General features: G+C 42.0%; 1 protein-coding gene across 8 annotated transcripts; it reads left to right on the forward strand.

The window, feature by feature from the left end:
• The first annotated feature begins 505 nt into the window (after positions 1-505).
• PCNX4 (pecanex 4) lies at positions 506-19,616 on the forward strand. Of its 8 annotated transcripts, XM_065684127.1 has the most exons (12): positions 865-1,354; positions 1,786-1,953; positions 7,215-7,941; positions 9,567-9,746; positions 9,838-10,352; positions 11,185-11,285; positions 11,433-11,555; positions 11,806-12,169; positions 14,769-14,872; positions 15,332-16,368; positions 16,935-17,121; positions 17,487-19,616. In XM_065684127.1, the coding sequence occupies exons 3-12, from the start codon at positions 7,253-7,255 to the stop codon at positions 17,736-17,738; spliced, it is 3,552 nt and encodes a 1,183-aa protein (XP_065540199.1). In that variant the 5' UTR covers positions 865-1,354; positions 1,786-1,953; positions 7,215-7,252; the 3' UTR covers positions 17,739-19,616. The 8 variants fall into 8 exon arrangements, with proteins under 8 accessions (XP_065540200.1, XP_065540203.1, XP_065540199.1 ...); XM_065684128.1 differs by lacking the exons at positions 865-1,354; positions 1,786-1,953 and adding an exon at positions 506-845; XM_065684126.1 differs by lacking the exon at positions 1,786-1,953.
• Positions 19,617-19,884: the final 268 nt, after the last annotated feature.

A 19,884-nucleotide genomic window follows, 5' to 3' on the forward strand; every position in this document is an offset into this window, starting at 1 on the left:
ACCCTGGTGTCCTAATGAATATAGTGAGTTATACCTTTTAGTATTATTAGACATGAATTATATTAAGCATGCTCATTCTGTTAAATATTCTCAATGTTTAATGGGAACAATGTGAAGGGGTAGGCAGTACTGCAGTATTTGGATTTACATTCCAATTTGCCAGTGAATGCTTATTTAACCTAGAAGAAAACTAAGAATGTATTTTCCCCTACCTGCGGCTAGAACCATTGTTCTCATGTTGGATTAGCTACATATAAACACAGAAAGACCATTATCATTCAAGGAGTATTTCAGTATCGTTATCAGAATGCTGTGGATTGAGTATTTGTGCTAAACGTTTTAATATATTAGAATGTTGCATATTAATGTTGAATGTTGCAATAATTAAAGAAACAGACTGATCTGGTTGGTTTTGCACTTTTGCTAATGTGGGAAGCCTACGAAAATGACCTAAGAAGTGATGAAAAAACCGGCCACTGACACATCCATTGACCTCTCAGAGGGACACTGGGAAACTTGAAGAAACCCAAGACGTCTGGGTCAGAAATTTATCAGCTGAAGAGGGATCAAACCCGAAGAGCAGTCCTGCTGGAAGGGAGAACACGGACCAATGGACGGAGTAGGGCCAGCAGCCACAAGGTCCGGCTGGCGCCTCTGCGGGCAGGCATTTTATTCACCCTTCCCTTCACCTCGGGGACCTGCTGGCAGGCCACAGCGAGAGAAACGCCTCACACCTCATTTTACAACCGAAGGACAACGGTTACGTGTGGAAAGCGGAGCTGCTGAGGAAGCGCGGGCAGGGCAGCGGGGGGGCGGCCGGGTTCGGGCACCAGGCTGCCGTGAGGGTGAGTGAAGCGAGGAGGCGGCCAGCCCTCGTCCTGGCCGCCGCTCGCAGCTCCTGCACCGACTCCGCCAAGGAGACGCCCGGAGGGCGCCCAGCACCGCGCGAGCCGGAGCCATTTCCCGCAGGCGGCGCAACCCCCCGTCCAGCCTCTCCGCCACCGGCTTCCTCAGGCGGGCAAAATGGCGGCCCCGGCCGAGACGAGGGAGGAGGGGGCGGTGCCGCGAGAGGGCTGCCGCGGCAATACCGGGCCTTACTGCCGCCGTTAGCCACCGCCTCCTCCCCCTGCGCACACCCTGCGGTCCCCAGCAGCAGCCGGAGCGCCGCGGCGGACGGGGCACGGCCGCGGAGGAGGAGCGCCTGGCGGTGGCCTGTGCCATTCATACTTCCCCGGGACAGCCGCGGGGTGGGGGGGAGCGTTCCGTCATCCTTCCTCCTGCGGCAGGCTCAGCCCTGTTGCTCATCGCCCCCCGCCCCGCAAAGCCCCTGACCTGCTCCGCGCCCGGGCCAGAGGTAGGTGCCCGCCGCGCAGAGGCTCTTTACCGCGGCTGCCTCTCGCTGGCCCCGACCGGTCGCCGTAATGGGCAGGCACTCGCTTCTGGCCGGGGCGGCAGGAACCGGGGCGCCGCAGGGCCCTTCACTGGAGCAGCCAAAGGCGGCAGGGCCTCCCCTAAGCGGGGAGGTGGCGATGAGGGGACAGCCGGGGGCCGGTCGGGGCAGGCAGCCTGTCCCGTCTGGCGTTGCCCCCTCCCGGGGTTGCCCGACGGCCGTGCCTCGGCGGACCCGGTGGCGGTCTGCCTTCCCCCCCGGAGCTGCAGTAGCAGAGGCTACTTCGTTGATTACTTTGATTTCCTGGGTGGGAAGCGCAGCGGCTGTGGTGGGAGCCCCTCTGGCAAGGTGCAGAGATGTCTCGGGAAGGAGATGATCTGCCGCCCTTCCCAAAGGTGGCTGTGGGATGCTCTTCCCAGAACCGGATGGAGCGTGTTGGCCTAAAACTTTGCATCCCTGGAGGATGGCAGCGGTGCCGTGAGGAGGGGCCTCAGCCTGCTCCGTCTGGCTCCTGGGTTGGCAGCCGGCCTGCAGCACCTCTGGACTTCAACCATGGAGTAGAGGTGCGTGTGTGGCATGCAGGTGGGCATGGGGTACCCCAGAGTTTGTCTGGACAGGGCTCCCCTATGCCTCCCATGCTGGCATTCCTCCCTCCCATGCTGGCAGGTGGTTTATAACCGTTGCTTAGTGTTGCATGGAAAGACCTGAAGACCACCGAGGTAAATACTTTTAAGCCTTATGTGCTTCAGCAGCTTAGATGGCTGAGAGCTGTACATGTGTTTTGTAATCAGCTTGAAATAAAACCAAACTGCACTGAGCTGATCCGCCAGCAGTGGATGTGAGGGATGATGTTTGTTTAGACAAAAATTCATGCCTTCCTGTGAATTTCTGCATGAATTTGAGCAAGATTAGCTTTGTTCCCTTTTGTGATGAGGACATATAGAGGATATTGCAAGGGGGAACTTACTAAATTACATTACAATATGAAGTCATTTTGCCATCATTGTTACGATAGTATCTCACACGGATCCCTGCTGGGGTTGACAAACTGTTGTGCGGATTGTTTGGGTAACCAGGCAAGTTGTCAAAGTCAGGCCAGGCCTGTATGTTAGGAATGTGTATTGAAGCCAGGTCCTGTAAATGCTCACCAAGTGCAGCCTTGTTGCTAGGCCTTTGCATAGAAACAACGAGACACTCAGGAATGCCTCCGACATCCTAATGTGCTACCTGACTATTTGGAAGCCAGGATAGTCGAGGATATCGTTTCCAAAGTTTGTGAACTTCAGTCTTGGGATTTTCACTTAAAAATAAATGCAGTTCTTTTTATGGCTTGCTTTGGAACATAGCCAAGAAGAACTATATTGTAAACTATATTGTTTACGTGCGTAGCTTTTTGTGTCTCATACAAAAATGTCTATTGTTTACACAGAAACTGTAAGGGGAATGTTTTATTAACTTTTTGTTAGCAATATAAATTGACAAACACAAGTGCAGGCTAGAACTTGAAACCAAAATAGTCCTTCCTAGAGCAGAAAAACAAAGCTGCCAGAAAACTGTTTTTCAAGAAAAGCACCTATTGGGTCTGTTTCTTTTAAAACTTGACTTCTAGCATTTGCGCACGTACAGATCTTCAACTTCGTGTAACTTTCGCAGCAACTTATTTTCATGCCTAATGTACCCGTCTAAACAGTATTTCTTTTTCTAAACAAGATTGGCTGAATTGTTCTGGGTTTGTTCTTTTTAATTGCATTTGAAATTTGGTTTTAGTTGGGTGTGTCCCTGTTACATTTTCAAATTCCTGAGATGACTGTGATGAATTCCTCTCTCCATTGTCAACATGTGTCTTTTCCATTAAGACTGAGCTGCCTTCTCTTTCTCTTAGGAAACTTTCAGTGGCTTTTAATAGTATGACTAAAAGCCTTCAATGTTTTCAGTATTCCATGTTCATTATTCTGTGTGTAAAAATTCCAAAATGGAATGGAATTCCAAAATGGAAATAGAAAACTCACAGCCTGCAAGGAGAGTCGTTACATAGGCTGTGGGGCCCTGCTTTCATTGTGGAGTGGATTGACTTAGTGGACCCTGAATGCAAATTTCCAGTTGTGATAACGCATATGAGTGGCCCTTAATCTCTTACTTGTGCTGGTTTTTAATTTAGTCCCATGATGACCGGTCTCTACCTTTAGTCAAGTGACTAATACCTGCTTAAATGTAAGGACCAAGTTGTTCTTGGGAGCACCTAAATGCAATTGGTATTGTAGAAAGACGGGATTACAGTAGTTTTGAAGTTCCATGGCAGCCGCATGTTTCATTTTTAATACCTCAGCAATTACGTTTACTACATGTTCATCAGATTATACAGGAGCAGTAGAAGAAAGTCAGAATTTCAGTACTTGCACATCTACTGCATCCCAACCAATCCTTTTTTTAGAATTATTATTGGAGTGCTTTAGCACTGAATTTTTGTGAGGTTTTTTTCACCCTGTTTCTTAGCTGGAGTATTTCTACCTGTCATTCATGGATTCTTACTTTTGTGATTAGAAGAATAAAATTATATTTGAATATCATAGTTGCCAGTTATATTCATTATTTCTACATTGCCCTATCCTGTAAATGAGTATTCATATCTGCTTCCTATTTGATGATTCATTGTAAATGCCTACAGGTGTCTTTTTTTTTTTTTTCCTTCTTTCAGCTTTGTCCATTGACATATAGAAGAATATATGCCAATTCTGCCCAAACTCACAGTATTGTGTTTGTTTTTTTTATTTTATATGTTTTAGGAAGTGGGAAGTAAACTGTTTATGTTTTGTGTAGTACTTAGTACAGTGAGATCCTGTTCTGCAGCTAGGCTGTGTAAGGAGGACAGTAAAAATGCTGATGTGGAAAGTGGTTTTTAATGTTTATACAAATATTTTGAGGGGTTGGGTTTTTTTAGTTTATTTCATAAGGTTTTGCTTTTTAGAGGGACCTCCGTGTGGCTGTATTTTTGCACTCTGCTGTGCTTTAAGCCCAGCCGGCAACACAGAACCATGCAGCCCCACTTGCTCCCCCTGCTCCTGGAGGGATGGGGAGGAGAATCCAAAGAACGTAACTCCCATAGGCTGAGATAAGAACAGTCCAGTAACTAAGGTATAACACAAACCACTACTGCTACCACCAATAATGATAAGGGAAATAACAAGGGGAGAGAATACAACAGCTCACCCGCCGACCGATACCCAGCCCAACCTGGTCAGTGCTCTGGCCCTTCCAGGTAACTGCCCCCAGTTTATATAGTGGGTATGACGTGCTGTGGTGTGGAATACCCCTTTGGCTAGTTTGGGTCAGGTGTCCTGTCTCTGCTTCCTCCTGGCTTCCCCTCCTCCCTGGCAGAGCATGAGACTCACAAAGTCCTTGGTCAGAGTAAACATTACTGAGCAGCAACTAAAGCCATCGGTGTTATCAGAGCTGTTCCGAGACTGAAAGTCAAAACCCCAGCACTGCACCAGCTACTAAGAAGGAGAAAAATGACTGCTACTGCTGAACCCAGGACAGTATCCACCACTTATTCTATACTATTCACATCATGCTCAGATCTCACATTTTTCAATATACCATCACTCTTGTCTCATATATGTATATATACATATATATATATATACACATCCGCACACACACAGAGAGAGAGAGATCATTCCTTAGTGCATGGACCAATCCCTGTAAAGCTGCTGAGTTCATCTGGTCCATGATGTCGGGCTCCACCTCTTGTAACAGTCATTCAGAGCAGGAGAGACTCTGTGCAGTGTTGGATTGTTGCCTGCTGATGATACTGCAGAACTCATCTGGTGTTATCAAAGTTCATTCTTTGTTGGGATGATGGTTGGAGGGAAGTCAGGGCCAGCCGCTGGTGACCTGAAGACATCTAGTTGGTGGGCTACAGAAGTGCTACATAACAGGCAACAGCATACAATTGAGTTCATTGGCTGCTTTCCCCTAAAATCAAATCCCCTTGAGGTACACATCGGACTTCCCCATCTTCCTGCATTACCCACCAAGTATATCCGAGTCCCTGAGCAAAAGCAATCCCACGAGTGGGTTTGCCGTTACTTGAAGCGGGAATAACCCAGACTGTCTTCCCCAGCAAAATCTTCATGTTCACCACAGGAACTTTGTCACCCTCTACAATATGTACAAGTTCTTACTGGGCTGGGCCAGCTCTGTTGGCAGATCCTCTGGTGTTGACCAACCAGGTGGCCTTTGGTAAGTGTGTATCCCATTGTTTGAAAGTTCCCCCACCCATTGCTCTCAGTGTGGTTTTTAACAGCCCATTGTACTGTTCGATTTTCCCAGAGGCTGGTGCATCGTAGGGGATGTGGTATACCCACTCAGTGGGTGTGATATACCCACTCAATGGATGTGATATACCCACTCAACTTGGGCTCTTTGGCCAAAGTATCTATAAGCTTGTTCCGGAAATGAGTCCCACTGTCCGACTCAGTTCTCTCTGGGGTGCCGTGTCACCACAAAATCTGTTTCTCAAGGCCCAGGATAGTGTTCCGGGCAGTGGCGTGGGGCACAGTGTATGTTTCCAGACATCCAGTGGTTGCTTCCACCATGGTAAGCACATGGCGCTTGCCTTGGCGGGTTGGTGGGAGCGTGATGTAATCAATCTGCCAGGCCTCCCCATATTTGTACTTCACCCATCGTACTCCATACCAAGGAGGCTTTAACCGTTTGGCTTGCTTAATTGCAGCACATGTTTCACATTCATGAATAACCTGGGCAATAGTGTCCATTGTTAAGTCCACCCCTCGATCATGAGCACATCTGTATGTTGCATCTCTGCCCTGATGGCCTGAAGTGTCATGCCCCCACCGGGCCAAAAATAATTCACCGTTATGTTGCCAATCTAAGTCCATCTGAGCCACTTCAATCTTAGCAGCTTTATCCACTTGTTGGCTGTTCTGGTGTTCCTCAGTGGCCTGACTCTTGGGTACATGGGCATCTACATGGCGGACCTTCACCACCAGGTTCTGCACCTCGGCAGCGATATCTTGCCAAAGTGCAGCAGCCCAGATGGGTTTACCTCTGCATTGCCAGTTGTTCTGCTTCCATTGCTGCAACCACCCCCACAGGGCATTTGCCACCATCCATGAGTCAGTACTGGCCACTCTTCTCATTCAGCAGTGTCCAAGGCCAGCTGGATGGCTTTCACCTCGGCAAACTGACTCGATTCACCCTCTCCTTCAGCGGTTTGTGCAGCTTGTCGTCGGGGACTCAATACAGCTGCCTTCCATCTCCGACACTTCCAGAGCACTGGAGGTGCCCAGTGGACTAGATATTTGCCCATACAGTCCCACATACCCTGCCACTCATGACTGAACCCAGGACACACTCACATGGCTGTTTACTGAAATCACTGATTCTTTTGTTCGTATATGGTGATACTTACCAGGATTGATTGGAACTAGAGGTCTATGGCAAGGTATGATTCGAACCAGACCAGATGGAAGAAAATTTCATTTTTAGGAAGGTCTTGTGGTGTGGAAATGAGTTGTTCTATCATCTCCCAAGAACAGATTATATGCTTTATTTGTTGCCTGAAATTTCAGATTAAAGCATATGTTCACATTTCAAAATAGAGTCTTTTTCCAGTTTCAGTGTTTGCTTTGTAGTTGTATTGTAGCAGATTCTATGGGTGCTTTAGGATGATGTCTAACACTAACATGTCACAATTCCACTATAACTTGGTAAATTAAGATAGCAGAAAATAATTCCCTGGGTAAGTTCTGAGTTCCAAATTCAGTAATATATCCTTCTTTTTCCTTCTGTTCTCTTACAGGAAAAATGATATTTATCCAGCATTCCTGAGTAATAAGAATGGGTCCAGATGTACCTCTGCTGAATGATTACAAACAGGAGTTCTTCTTGAAGCGCTTTCCACAGACTGTGCTGGGAGGTCCCCGGTTTAAATTAGGCTATTGTGCCCCTCCTTACATATATGTGAATCAGATTATTCTTTTCTTGATACCATGGGTTTTGGGAGGAGTAGGAACACTTTTGTACCAATTAGGCATTATGAAAGACTACTATACAGCAGCACTCTCAGGAGGACTGATGTTTGTTACTGCACTTATTCTTCAGATGACAAATCTATATGCAAAGCAGAAAACAGTGACAGTAGAAAGAATGCAAATTCAGAATACCCTAACAGATGAAGATGAGTTTGAATTTTCCAGCTGTATAGGTTCAGAGACAGTAAAATTTATTATTCCTGGCAAGAAGTATATAATCAACACCGTATTTCATTCCCTTCTGGCAGGGGTATTGTGTGGGTTGGGAACTTGGTATTTGCTGCCAAACAGAATAACCTTGCTGTATAGCAACATTGGAGGAACTGTTACGATCTTTGTATTTGGATGGCTCACTATATGTATAGGAGAGTATTCATTAATCATAAATACAGCTACTGAAACAGCTACTTTCCAAGCACTGGACACTTACGAAATCACTGCTCTCATGAGACCTTTCTACATTTTTGTCTTTATTGCAGTGGATCTTGCACACAGGTAAACCTAATGCAGCATTTAGCTAATTAAAGTAATGGGCATTCCGTGTATTTTTTTTGTGAGAAAAATTAAATTATTCTTCTGAGGAAAATTTATTTTGGTATTTTCATCAACTGTAGGAACTCCAGAGAAAGAAGCAAGGAGAGTATATGGTAAAAATTGAGGCATTACACTGTGCATGAAAAGTGGTTCTTAAATTTTTATAGCATTCCATGTAAATTAAGAAGAGTGGTTAAAGCAGTTTCTAAGAAGGGGCATAACTAAATAGATAACTAAAATTATCTTTAGATAACTAAAATTATCTTCTACTGTGTCAGTTTCAGTATTTTTGTGCCAGAGCATTTGCATTAACATCCTTTTAAAGCATGTGTTTTGAAAAAACATGTTGCTGACCTGGAATCATAGATCTAAACACCACAAACTTCAGGACTACTGGGGTTTTATCCAGATTTCATCCTGGAATATTTTCTAATTTAATCTCTGCAAAGTGATTGCAGACGCTTTAAAACTACAGATAAAAAGGAGTGTGAATTTGGTTTCAATGAATGGATAAGCAAATGTGGATATTGCTATATCTTGTTATATGGATTTTGAACTTGGATTTTTAAATGCTTTCGTAATACACAAGAACTATGTCAGTCTGCAAATAGGAGACTTTCGTATTTCCAGTCCTCATATGAGTGTCTTAGATGAAGTTTTTGTAGAATCTCTTAAAGCAAAATCCTTTTAGATTTGCTCTGCGCATTCCTTCTCCCTGTCAAGTGATATTTATATCACTTTGTCATATGCATACTTTATGGTTGAGGTACTTCAAATGCATGTAAAAAAAAAAAAGCATGTTTGATTTTACTTGTCTTGCATTTGGAGATGTCTTTGTTAATGGTTTTACCCTAGTTGCCTCAGACCATAGTCTGAGTAGTATACCTGTGGCCTTGGACCCCAGATTCTTTTAATTTCCTTAGGAGAAAATTCAGACATTATTTAAATTCATGACAAAATTCCTTTGAAGCTTGCTTATTTATTTATTAAGAAGTAGACAGAAACCAAATATCTTACCTTTAACTTAATTAGCTAGCTGGTAAACTATGTATGACTTAGAATTTATGCAGATTTCTAATACTGATCTTTGTATTTTTACAGGAACATTTTAATACTTTTACACAGAAAATGACATTTTATATTCCTAAAGAGATTTTATCCCTTGATGTACAGGCAACATGCCAGTTTTTTCAGAGTTCAGGCTTACCTCTTGGGTCTTGGACTTGCATAAAGTTTCACTTTAGTAATTCTGAAAGCCTTTTTGCACAAGTATTTCTTGAGTGTGTTATCACAACAGTATCAAAACAATTTTGATACTTACATCAGGTTATGCAGATGAGTTAAGGGAATGCTTCAGCCCTTTTGAATGACAAATTAGCCTGTGTTCTGGTGTTCTAATTGGCATATTACTGCCCCAAGCATAAATGTATGTCCTTATTTTTGCTTGTAAAAAATAATAATTGAGGTTTTGTAGATTGAATATGCAGTGTTTATACTTCTGGGTTTGCTGTAGAACTTAAAAAGTCTTCCCACACATCGGTTATATTTCTTTCACAGAAGTCAAATACATTTCTTCTTTTATCCAGGTTTGCTGTCAACGCACCCATTCTAGAACAGACAAACCAGATCTTACACATTGTATTTCTCTTTCTGCCATTCTTATGGGCAATGGGAATTCTGCCCCCACTTGATGCACTTTTTCTATGGGGAATGGAACAACTGTTGGCGTTTGGACTAGGAGGTTCACCTATGTCAAGTAACACAAAGTAAATGTTGTTTATATAATTGTAAAATATATCAATATTGTTTATAACCTTTTTCTTTTCAAGCAAATCTTTTTTATTTTCTCCTTCACAGGTTATTAGTAATGTTTCTCATTTCTGCTGGAACAGCAATAGCATCGTATTTCATTCCCAGCACTCTCGGTGTGATCCTCTTCATGACTGGATTTGGGTTCATACTGAGTCTTAACCTAAGCGAGATTGGTTTTGCCTTCAAACACACCATGGTCAGCCATTTAGCCTCCAGCAAATCTAAAAATATGCACAGAGGTCTTAGAATACAGTTTGGGTGGAGGGAATTTATTTTTTATTTGACTGTGTTGACTTTTGCTCTCATAGAAGCTAGCCTGCTGCATCAGTTTGCAGGCTTTTCGTCATTTTCCAAAGGCAGTCCCCAGGCGATAGCAAGTTACATTCTGATCATATTACTTATAATTATGTGGATTCTTAGAGAGATTCAGAGAGTGTACTTGTTTGGAGTCTTCCGAAACCCCTATTACCCAAAGGATGTCAGGACTGTGACTGTGTTCATGGAGAAGCAAAGAAGGCTAATGAAAGTTGGTGTTGTCAGGAGGATTTTGCTAACACTAGGTAGGAATACGCACTGTCTGTTGTTTGTTAGATAATGCTTATAGGAAGATTGAAACAACACTAGAATTACTATGTGTGCAAGATTCTATGAATTACCTGAGAAAAAAACAAGTAGATGGAAATATTTGTTGATATTTTGCTCGATTGTGCGTTGAGGTCGAAATTACTGGATCAGAATATTTAAAAGTGGTCAGTGATGTTATTTATTCCTTTTTTTAATGGTAAGCCAAAAAAGTTGAGCTTTTAAAAAGTCCAGCTTGGAAACCAAGGGCTTTAAAAGAGTTTTAGTCATAAATAACATCAGTACTCACTTTTGAAAAAATGGCTCTTGTAGATCTTTTTAAAAGCCATCTGGAAACAGTTGAGAATCTTCAAGGTTACTGAAGACTTGGTTCTTACAACTTACTAGTAAAAAGAACAGTCTTCTTTCTGGTAGGTCAGGGACAAACGTATCTACTTTGGGGGAACCAAGGTTTGATCTGAATTATTTAATTTCATAAAGAACGACCAGTTTGGGGAAGTGGATTGATGAGTGCTGTTCCCATGTTTGTTGTTTTTCACTTGTTCAAGTCTTCCCATTCTTTTGGGGAAACAACAACAAAAAAGTAATAGCAAGTAACAGCTAAGCATCAATATAAATGTTTGCCGTCTCAGGCCATTAGCGCAAATACACTGGTAACCTCAAAGCGTAATACAAAGAGGAGTTTGTAATAATGGAGGGAAGAATCCTCTTTTTATGCTAAGATTTCCATTCTGAAATAAGACTGCTTACCTCTTATTCTTTAATTATGGATTTGAAAGGAAATCAGTAATTGTTTTATTTTAATTACAGTGTCTCCATTTGCTATGATAGCATTCCTGGCACTAGACCGCTCGCTACAAAATCTTCATTCTGTGTCTGTTTGCATTGGATTCACAAGGATATTTAGGATGGTAATTTGAATTTTAAATATGTTAGCCTAAGAAATTCTCTTGTATGTGATTTAAGTATTAAGGTGACTTGGAAGAAATATTCCAGGTCATGAAAGCAGAGATAGATAAATACAGTTTTAAATGTATGTCTAATGTATCTTTATTTAGGTCTGGCAGAATACAGAAAATGCCCTAATGGACATAGTGGTTGTGTCAGTAGCACAAATGTTGGTGTTTAATCCAGACCTCTGGTGGAACAGGAGCCTTGATACAGGAATCAGACTCTTGCTGGTAATTGTCATAATGTAAATTTGAGCTGATAGTTGTCACTTACAGCCTTTGTTTCCTTGCCCTCCCCTTTAGAGTCCAGAACCTAGCAAATAGAAGCTAAAAAAACTGTGTACCATAAACTCTTAACACCAGTTAGTGATAATCATGCTTCATTTTATAAAAAATTAGTGTTGATAAGGCAGCTTTGGCAGTGCTGAATACACTATGATACAGGATACAAATAAACTTCCTTGTTGTATGTATCTTGCAGGTTGGCATCCTACGGGATCGACTGCTCCAGTTTGTCTCAAAGTTGCAGTTTGCCATTGCTATTCTTTTGACATCGTGGACAGAGAAAAAACAACGCCGTAAATCTACTGCCACCTTAATCACACTCAATGTTGTTTTCTTCCCAATCCTGCTGACCTTCATTGCCATCTCTGCGCTCCTTTCTTCTCCCCTGCTGCCACTCTTCACGTTACCGGTGTTTTTGATTGGATTTCCCAGGCCTGTCCGAAGCTGGCCGGGACCTGTGGGCACTACAGCGTGTGTTTGCTCCGATACTGTGTACTACCAGCAGATGGTTCCAAGTCTGGCAGTTGCTCTGCAGTCTGCACTAGCAGCCGGTAGCCTAGGTAGGTACACTAGCAACACTGTGAAGGAATGGAGCTCAATGCTTTAGGAAACAATTTTACTGGAGACCAGGAGATTCATAGCATCTTTTTAAACCACGTTTCACAGCGTAGGTTAAAGCTGATGTTCAGAGATTGTTCAATTAAGGAGAAAGGGAGTACTTTCATCTTTCTCATATCTCCATTTGTTACATTCTTAAAAAAAAAAAAAACAACCTCTAGTTTATCGTTAAAATAAGGAGAAATTAAATGGTGATGAAACGGTATCACTCCTAATTATTTTATATAGTATAAAAAAGAACAGTATGCATTCATCCCACCTGATTAGAGGGAATAAATCGAATTCTCTTGACCAAAGAACCAAGATGTTCAGCCTAAAGAAAAGAAGGCTCAGGGGAGACGTTATCACCATGTTCCACTTTTTAAAGGGTAGCTACAAAGAAGATGGAGACTCCCTTTTTACAAGGAGTCACATGGAAAAGGCAAGGTGTAATGGACATTCCCAGGTGTAAAGTTACTCCCAGAGAGATTTGATCTGACATTAGAGGGAAAATTTTCACAATGAGAACAATCAGCCACTGGAGTAATCTCCTCAGGGAAGTGGTGGATTTCGCAACACTGGACATTTTAAGATTTGGCTGGGCAGGTGGCTGGACCATCTAGTCTAGGTCATGCTTTGCTCAGAGAGGTTGGACCAGATGATCTTTGAGATCCATTCCAGCCTGGTATTCTCGGATTCTGATTCTTAGACAAGGCATAAATATCTACATAAGCCTCTTAGAAAATGGCCTATGACTAGAAAAATGGGCTAATACTTGAAGGGAGTGGAAATGAACCTTAATGACATTTTTCTGAAGAGTACTGGTGTAGAGAAAGGTATTAAAAAATAAAGCTAAGAAGCTCTTCTCTAAAGAAGAGAGACACTTCAGTTTGTCTACTGCATATAGAAACCTAGGTATGTTTTTATATATATATGTTATATATCTGTTATATCTATACATATTTTCAATATATACGTATTTTTTATATATATCCCCATCATGACACCACAGCCATCATGACTATGGCAGCATGTATGCCCCAGATTAAATAATTTAAAACACTAGTCTTGAGGGGGTGAGAGTCTTCTCTTTAATGGGAAAATCTGTGAATTAATGTCTTCAAGCACGAAAAAATGTGGTGTTCTCAGATGAGCTCAAAATGAAGAGGTACCACTTTGTGTGTGTCTAAAACCATGCTTTTTTCTATGTAAAGGAGTTCTAGTAGCTTTAACAGCTAGCAAGAAAATAATTAAAATCTTTGCAAAATCTTAGCAAGAAAATGCACTTCATTAGCTCAGTGGGATAGAAAAGGTTACTTAAATTTTAACTACAGCTTAATGGTTGGTTTCACTGATCTCATCTTACAACATTCTAAATCTAAAATTCTCTGTTCAATTGAGTGGTCATTTGGATAAGAGAGACAGCAGAAATAGGTCATAAATTGGCAGCAAATGGAGTGCTTAAAACCAGCACCACTGTTTTGGAGAAGCTGACAGTAGGGATAACTTAAGAAATACACCAGTTGCTAGGAAGTTCAGCATTGCACTTCTACTGAAATAGGCAGAAGAGAAAAAAGGTACCTTTTTTTGACATGTGTTACCTAATTTTTACAGTGAGAGCCAGGTTGTGGGGGTTTTGAGTACTAATTACTTTGTGTGATCTGAAATTGTTCAGGACTTGATGTCAAATTCCAGTTTATTTTGTGTGGCTGTACTTTTGGTGATGTCAAACAATACAGTGGCATCAGATTTATTCCCACACACAGAGGTATTTCAGAAAGACTACAGATGATTTCTACTGTATTTACTGTTAGTGTTCAGTGTGTATGCTGCTAATTCACACATCTTTAAAGATTAGCAGGTGCTCTTGCTTTGCCTCTATTTATGTATCCATAAAATGGGTGTTATATTGTGTCGCTGGTAAGCTGACACTTGAAAAGAATGATTTACACTCTGGATTTCACATCCTAAGGGATATTTTCTAATCATTCCGGAATACAGACAAGTCTGTTTAGGAACTGGTAGTGTAGGTAACAAATCCCTTTGAGTTGCTTTTTTATTTCTTCCATAACAAATAAACTGCATGCTCCACAGCAAATAGGACTGTTAAGATACTCATGTGCCATGATGATTCTTTAATGTGTTTGGTGGTCATAAGAATTTTAGATCTCTAGGTGACATCAGTGGGAACTGTGCGGTTGGAAATGCAACCAAAGATGATCTTTAATCTTTGAAGCCATCTCTACAAAGGGAACTGAGGTTGGGGTGACTTAACCCCAGTGCAGCGTGAATCCTGTAGTCCTGCAGTTCGGAGGGGTTCCCAGTTTTCCATGACTTTTTCAAACATACCACTGCAATTGCAAGATTGAGCTTTGCAGCTACTTTCTTTAAGATTCCAGGGTACTAGTTAGCTGGTTTGAACTGATTTTGGTGTTGATGCAGAAATATTTTGTGTTTGCAATTGAATTCTTCAGTTGGCCTGTAGAAAAGTTTTCATCAGTATAAAACCACAATAATACCATAGGTTTTGAGTTGTTTTGTTTGCTTGCTTTCCTTGTCTAGGTCTCTCTCTACCTGGATCACACTACTTGTGCCGCTTTCAGGATAGACTGATGTGGGTATTGGTGCTAGAAAAAGGCTTCACTTACTGTGGTGTTAACATTAAGGTAACTGCATGCTGAGGACTGACATTAATGTTTCTGAATCATACTGATGTTTTTTCTGTATAACATGTCAGCAGTGTAACTAATTAACCTGATGTTAAAGTTGATTGTTTAAGATGTGGGTTATTGCTATACTAACTAGTCTTGCAACTGACATGCACTTAGTGGATGTGAATTTTGTTATTATCTAGTTTGTGACACATTATCTTTAATAAGCTGGCTAATAAGATCTGTTTGAGGCAAAGATTTCTTTATTTTTAGATATCGAGCTGTGTCTATTATTGTAATGAATGCTTTAGTATTACTATTATCTCTAGTTAGATTTGTAGGTTCAATTGTGGAAGTACTGGCAATGGAATGTATCTTCTTCAGAAAAAAATCACTGCAAGAAACCAGCTTGCTAGCATTTAAGGATATGAACTGGTGAAGGCTAAAACCGAATTGGTTTTGTTTATGCTTTAGGGGTTAGAATTGCAGGAAACATCCTGTCATGCAGCTGAAGCTCACAGAGTCGATGAAATTTTTGAAATGGCCTTTGAACATCAGGAGCACACAAAGATTCTCTCTCCTAATCACCATTTTGGACACATTTTGACTCCTTGTACTGTTCTACCCGTGCGGCTGTATTCTGATGCCAGAAATGTGTTATCTGGAATAATTGACTCTCATGAGAATTTAAAGCATCTGAAAGATGATTTCATTAAGGTGCTTGTATGGATGCTTGTTCAGTACTGTTATAAAAAATCAAAAACATGGGAAAGCCCAAGCAGTGCCAACAAGAGCAAAAAAGGATCATTTTCAGAAAACCAGCGTAAAGGTGCAGTAGAAAGATCCAGGCCTCTGAGGGAAGAAGATAGCTTTAGTGTTGATACAATTGAGGACTGGACTGATGATAGTGACATTTTTGATCTTGAACCCAGCAGCAGAATGAAGGACAGAAAAGAACCTGGGCCATTGGGAGATACACCAAAAGTGCATCTGTCTATTCCAGGATCTGTAGAAACACAGGGCCAAGGCCTCCCACAGGAAATGTCACCAGAAGATAAACTATACAGGGCTGTTGTGCTTGGGCTTCCTGCTGTAGACAAAGGGAAACAGCAAGAAGTTTTACCTCGGGTTGAATTTAGTTGCTCTTACTCAGAGCTATTGAGCATCCCTGAAGAATGGAGAACAGCCCCGGTTCCACCTTCCAAAGTAAATGAAATGAGGCAGAGGTTTCCAGAAGAATGGTACCACTTCATTTTGAGTCAGCTGGACTTCTTTCATCTGAAAGAAAAGCCTTACAATTTACCTGAAGCCCTTATGAAAGATAAAGCTTTGAAAGACTTATACGTTCATGGAGTATTGTCGTGTTGTTTTGGTCTGTTTGGACTGGATAACACTGTGCCTGCCCCAAGCCATGTGTTCAGAGCATACACTGGTGGTATTCCATGGTCTGTTGGTTTGGACTGGCTAACCGGCAAACCAGAGCTCTTCCAACTTGCGTTAAAAGCATTCAGGTAAAAGAAAACATTTCCTCAGTTTATAAAAATTATTAGAGAGTCCTGTGCTGTGAAAGTAAGTAACACTTCCCTAAGAGTAGTTCATATTAAAACCGTATCATTTAAATACATTTGTGGCTTCTTCCCACATAAATACTGCCTGTAGCCCCAGGCAGTGGAGAGAGGGATATGGAGATTCTTTCCTTCCTCCCTTCCCTGCAGAAGCTGCCTCCAGCAGTGGAAATCTGCTGTGTTAAGTGGGGAAAAATCAGCCCATTTTCATTCTCCCCCTAATCTAAGAAAATGTGATGGGGTCAGATGTTTGGCACTTTCCATTATCAGGGAGCAGGAACAGCATTTGAGGTGAATGAAAAGATGTTTAAGCTTAATGTGTTTTACATCTGGGTCAGCTGAAAGCACACCTGTACCAAGTTCCAGTGACTCAGCTGACAAGCAGTAACTGACAAAGTTGCTAGTGCTTGGTAACATTCAATGGTGCCTCTCCACCCACTGTAGCCTGAAGAGGCTTTCTTCCTCCTGTCTTTTGCTGTGCTACTTATTGTATGACTTCCTGTATCTTCCAGATACACTTTTAAGCTGATGGTTGACAAAGCAAGCCTGGGTCCTATTGAGAACTTCAAAGAGCTGGTTAACTATCTGGAAGAATATGAGAACGACTGGTACATTGGACTGGTATCAGATCTGGAGTGGCAGCAAGCAGTTCTTCAGGAAAAGCCATACCTTTTTTCACTGGGGCATGACCCAAACATGGTAAGCAGAAAAATTACCAGTAAGCAAGGTCAGAGTTTGGGGGCTTTTTCCACTGCTTTTGTGTTTTTTTCTTGTGTGTTCCAAAACATGAAGGCTGGGCAAAGAAGTTCAGGTTCATACTGGAGAGGAGTTCGTATCCCTGCTGTTGAAAGTTCACACTACTTTGTTCTTCAGATGCAGCTATATTTCCTGATTATCTTTCTAGGCAGAAGAACTGAAGCAAGGAGACTGGTTTACACGCTTCGCCATTTTTAAAGGGATGATATTCATAGTATGTAGCCCTAAAGCTTCATTTAGTGCTTTGGAACCAAAATGCTTGGAGAATGTACTGAGTGCTGAATGTTTGGATCTGTTTATTCTTACAGGGAATTTACACTGGGCGAGTCCTCACGCTTCAGGAGCTGTTAGTACAAGTGGGAAAACTTAATGATGAAGCTGTCCGAGGTCAGTGGGCAAATCTGTCCTGGGAGCTACTGTATGCTACAAACGATGATGAAGAACGCTACAGCATCCAGGCACACCCTGTTCTCCTTCGAAACCTGACTGTGCAAGCTGCAGATCCACCTCTTGGCTACCCCGTGTATTCCTCTGAACTTCTGCATCTACCTTTGTTCTAGAATGTCAGTAGCACTTTCTTTTTTAATTGCTATTTTGTATTTGCCATCCGCATGTTGGGAATCCAGTGTTTGTGTAACATTTATACACTGCTCTCGCAGTGGCGCTGGGTGGCAGTGCCAAGCCAGTGTACATGATTTGCACAGCAGTGGTGCTAGCCAGGACCTTTGGCAGGCAGGGAATTTTGAATAGTTTTCTGGCTGCTGGAACATGTGAGACACCATTGCCTGTGTGGCTGATGAGCCAGGAGATGCTGAAATTCTCTTCTCCAGTTTAGAGAAGAGCAGCATAATTCTGATCATTAACTATTTTTGGTGTATTCTGGTGTATTTTTATTTCTTAAGACAGGTGACTTGCACTGACAGTCAGGTTACAGCTCATTGTAGTATCTATCATCAGCCGCAGAGTTGGTAACCGAGGTGTACATACAACTATTTATATGATTTTTTTTTTATTCTTGCCATTTTGTACTGAGTTCAGTTTTAGCATTTGTTATATGACTTCAGCTGTCTTCCTTGGCTGCAGTAAGTTATCTCTGTGCTTTAAGAAAGTGAGTTGTGAAGGACGATTTGTACCAATGTACTTGTTTTGGGGGCAAAGAGAATTTATATATAGCACACTGTGTTAACCTGTGTGACCTACTGATGAAGTAAACGTATAATTAGGGGAGGGAAGGAATTTAAGGCCAAATGCATTAACTTTATCTCTTCTTCCAATATCCATATATTTTATATATATATATATATATGTGTGTGTGGTGTGTGCGTGGGTGTATATGTTGTTTGCAGCCTGTGTCCATAGCACTAACCGGTCTTCCACAAACACTGAAAGAATTTGATAATGGGGGGCAGGATGGGAATGCAGCTGTCCATGCCAGAAGTTATTTAGTTTTTGTAACCTTACCACAGGTTAAAACATCATTTGCAGTTGGTTTGTAACATTACAGGGCTCCTTGAAAACAGGTCTGGGTCATCTCTCCAGTGGCTCATTTATCCTGTTTGTTACCACCAGTCATTAGCACGTAAGTGTTTTCTCCATAGATTGGTAGTTACAGCATAGTTACTGCTGCATGTGCTGCCTGGGATGTAGGACGTTGTCTGTCTTTAACCTGTAGAATCAATATAAATCAGATCTGATCCATAACTGAACTAGTACTGGTTTAGAACACCCAGCGTTGTATTATCTGGAGCATGTTTATGACTTCTACTCCTCAAGACATTTTTGTATCAGGTAACATTTGTCACAGGACTGTGTACTCAGCTGTTTGCTGCTCTTTAGATCAGTAACCATAAATGATTTTTTTAAAACATACAGATGGTGCAGTGGACTTCAGAGGTGGTAAAGAAACCCCTGTCAAACTCCATGGTATAGCACTCCGAGGTACAGGATGAAATCCACACCAAACATTAGTGTAAGCAGCTTTTAGAATGTGATTGGCTGGCATACAGGAGTGTAAATAAGAAAGCACTGGTAATCCAGAATCACCTTGCTTGGCCATGAGCTCTATCTAGAAATAGAGACTCATGGAAACTGATCTGGAAGGGCTTTTCGAGAGCTCCCATTTCAGCTCCTGCTCAAAAGGAGCTACTCCTGGGAAATGCATAATCGGATTTAGAACTTCCAATACCAGGAGTATCATGAACTCATCAAGTAGTTCACTCCTCTTCTTTGCTGCTGTTCTTGCAGCAGTTGGGTTTTTCCTAAATCTAATTTAACCTCCCTGCCTCTTTGTAAGCCTCTTAGTACTTGTCTTCTGTATGGTCACAGAAAATTTTATTACCTTTTTTTCTTTGCAGCAGCAGTCTTTCATTTGAAGGTAGCTGTATTTCAACCCTCCTTCTTCCTCCTCTGTAAACTGAATAAACTAATTGAGAAAAAAATGGAGTGTGCTGTGATCCTTTCCTCTTATTTTCCTCTGGTTCTCTCCATCTGGTGCCCAAACTACTTGAAGAGCATTGCTGGTAACCAGCCCTGGTGTTCCAGCAGAGATCCCGGTTGGTACCAGATGGAGGAACAGACTTAGAAATGTCCAGAATCCCTGTCTGTGCACGGGAATGTGGCATCAGGCTCCAGTGCAGCGTAACATCCTGGCCCCTGCTGTTGCAGGCAGCCTGTCCAGTTTGCGTGTTCCAGTGTGTTTTGCAACAG

Source organism: Lathamus discolor, chromosome 6 (genome assembly GCF_037157495.1).
Source record: "Lathamus discolor isolate bLatDis1 chromosome 6, bLatDis1.hap1, whole genome shotgun sequence".
NCBI lineage: Eukaryota > Metazoa > Chordata > Aves > Psittaciformes > Psittacidae > Lathamus > Lathamus discolor.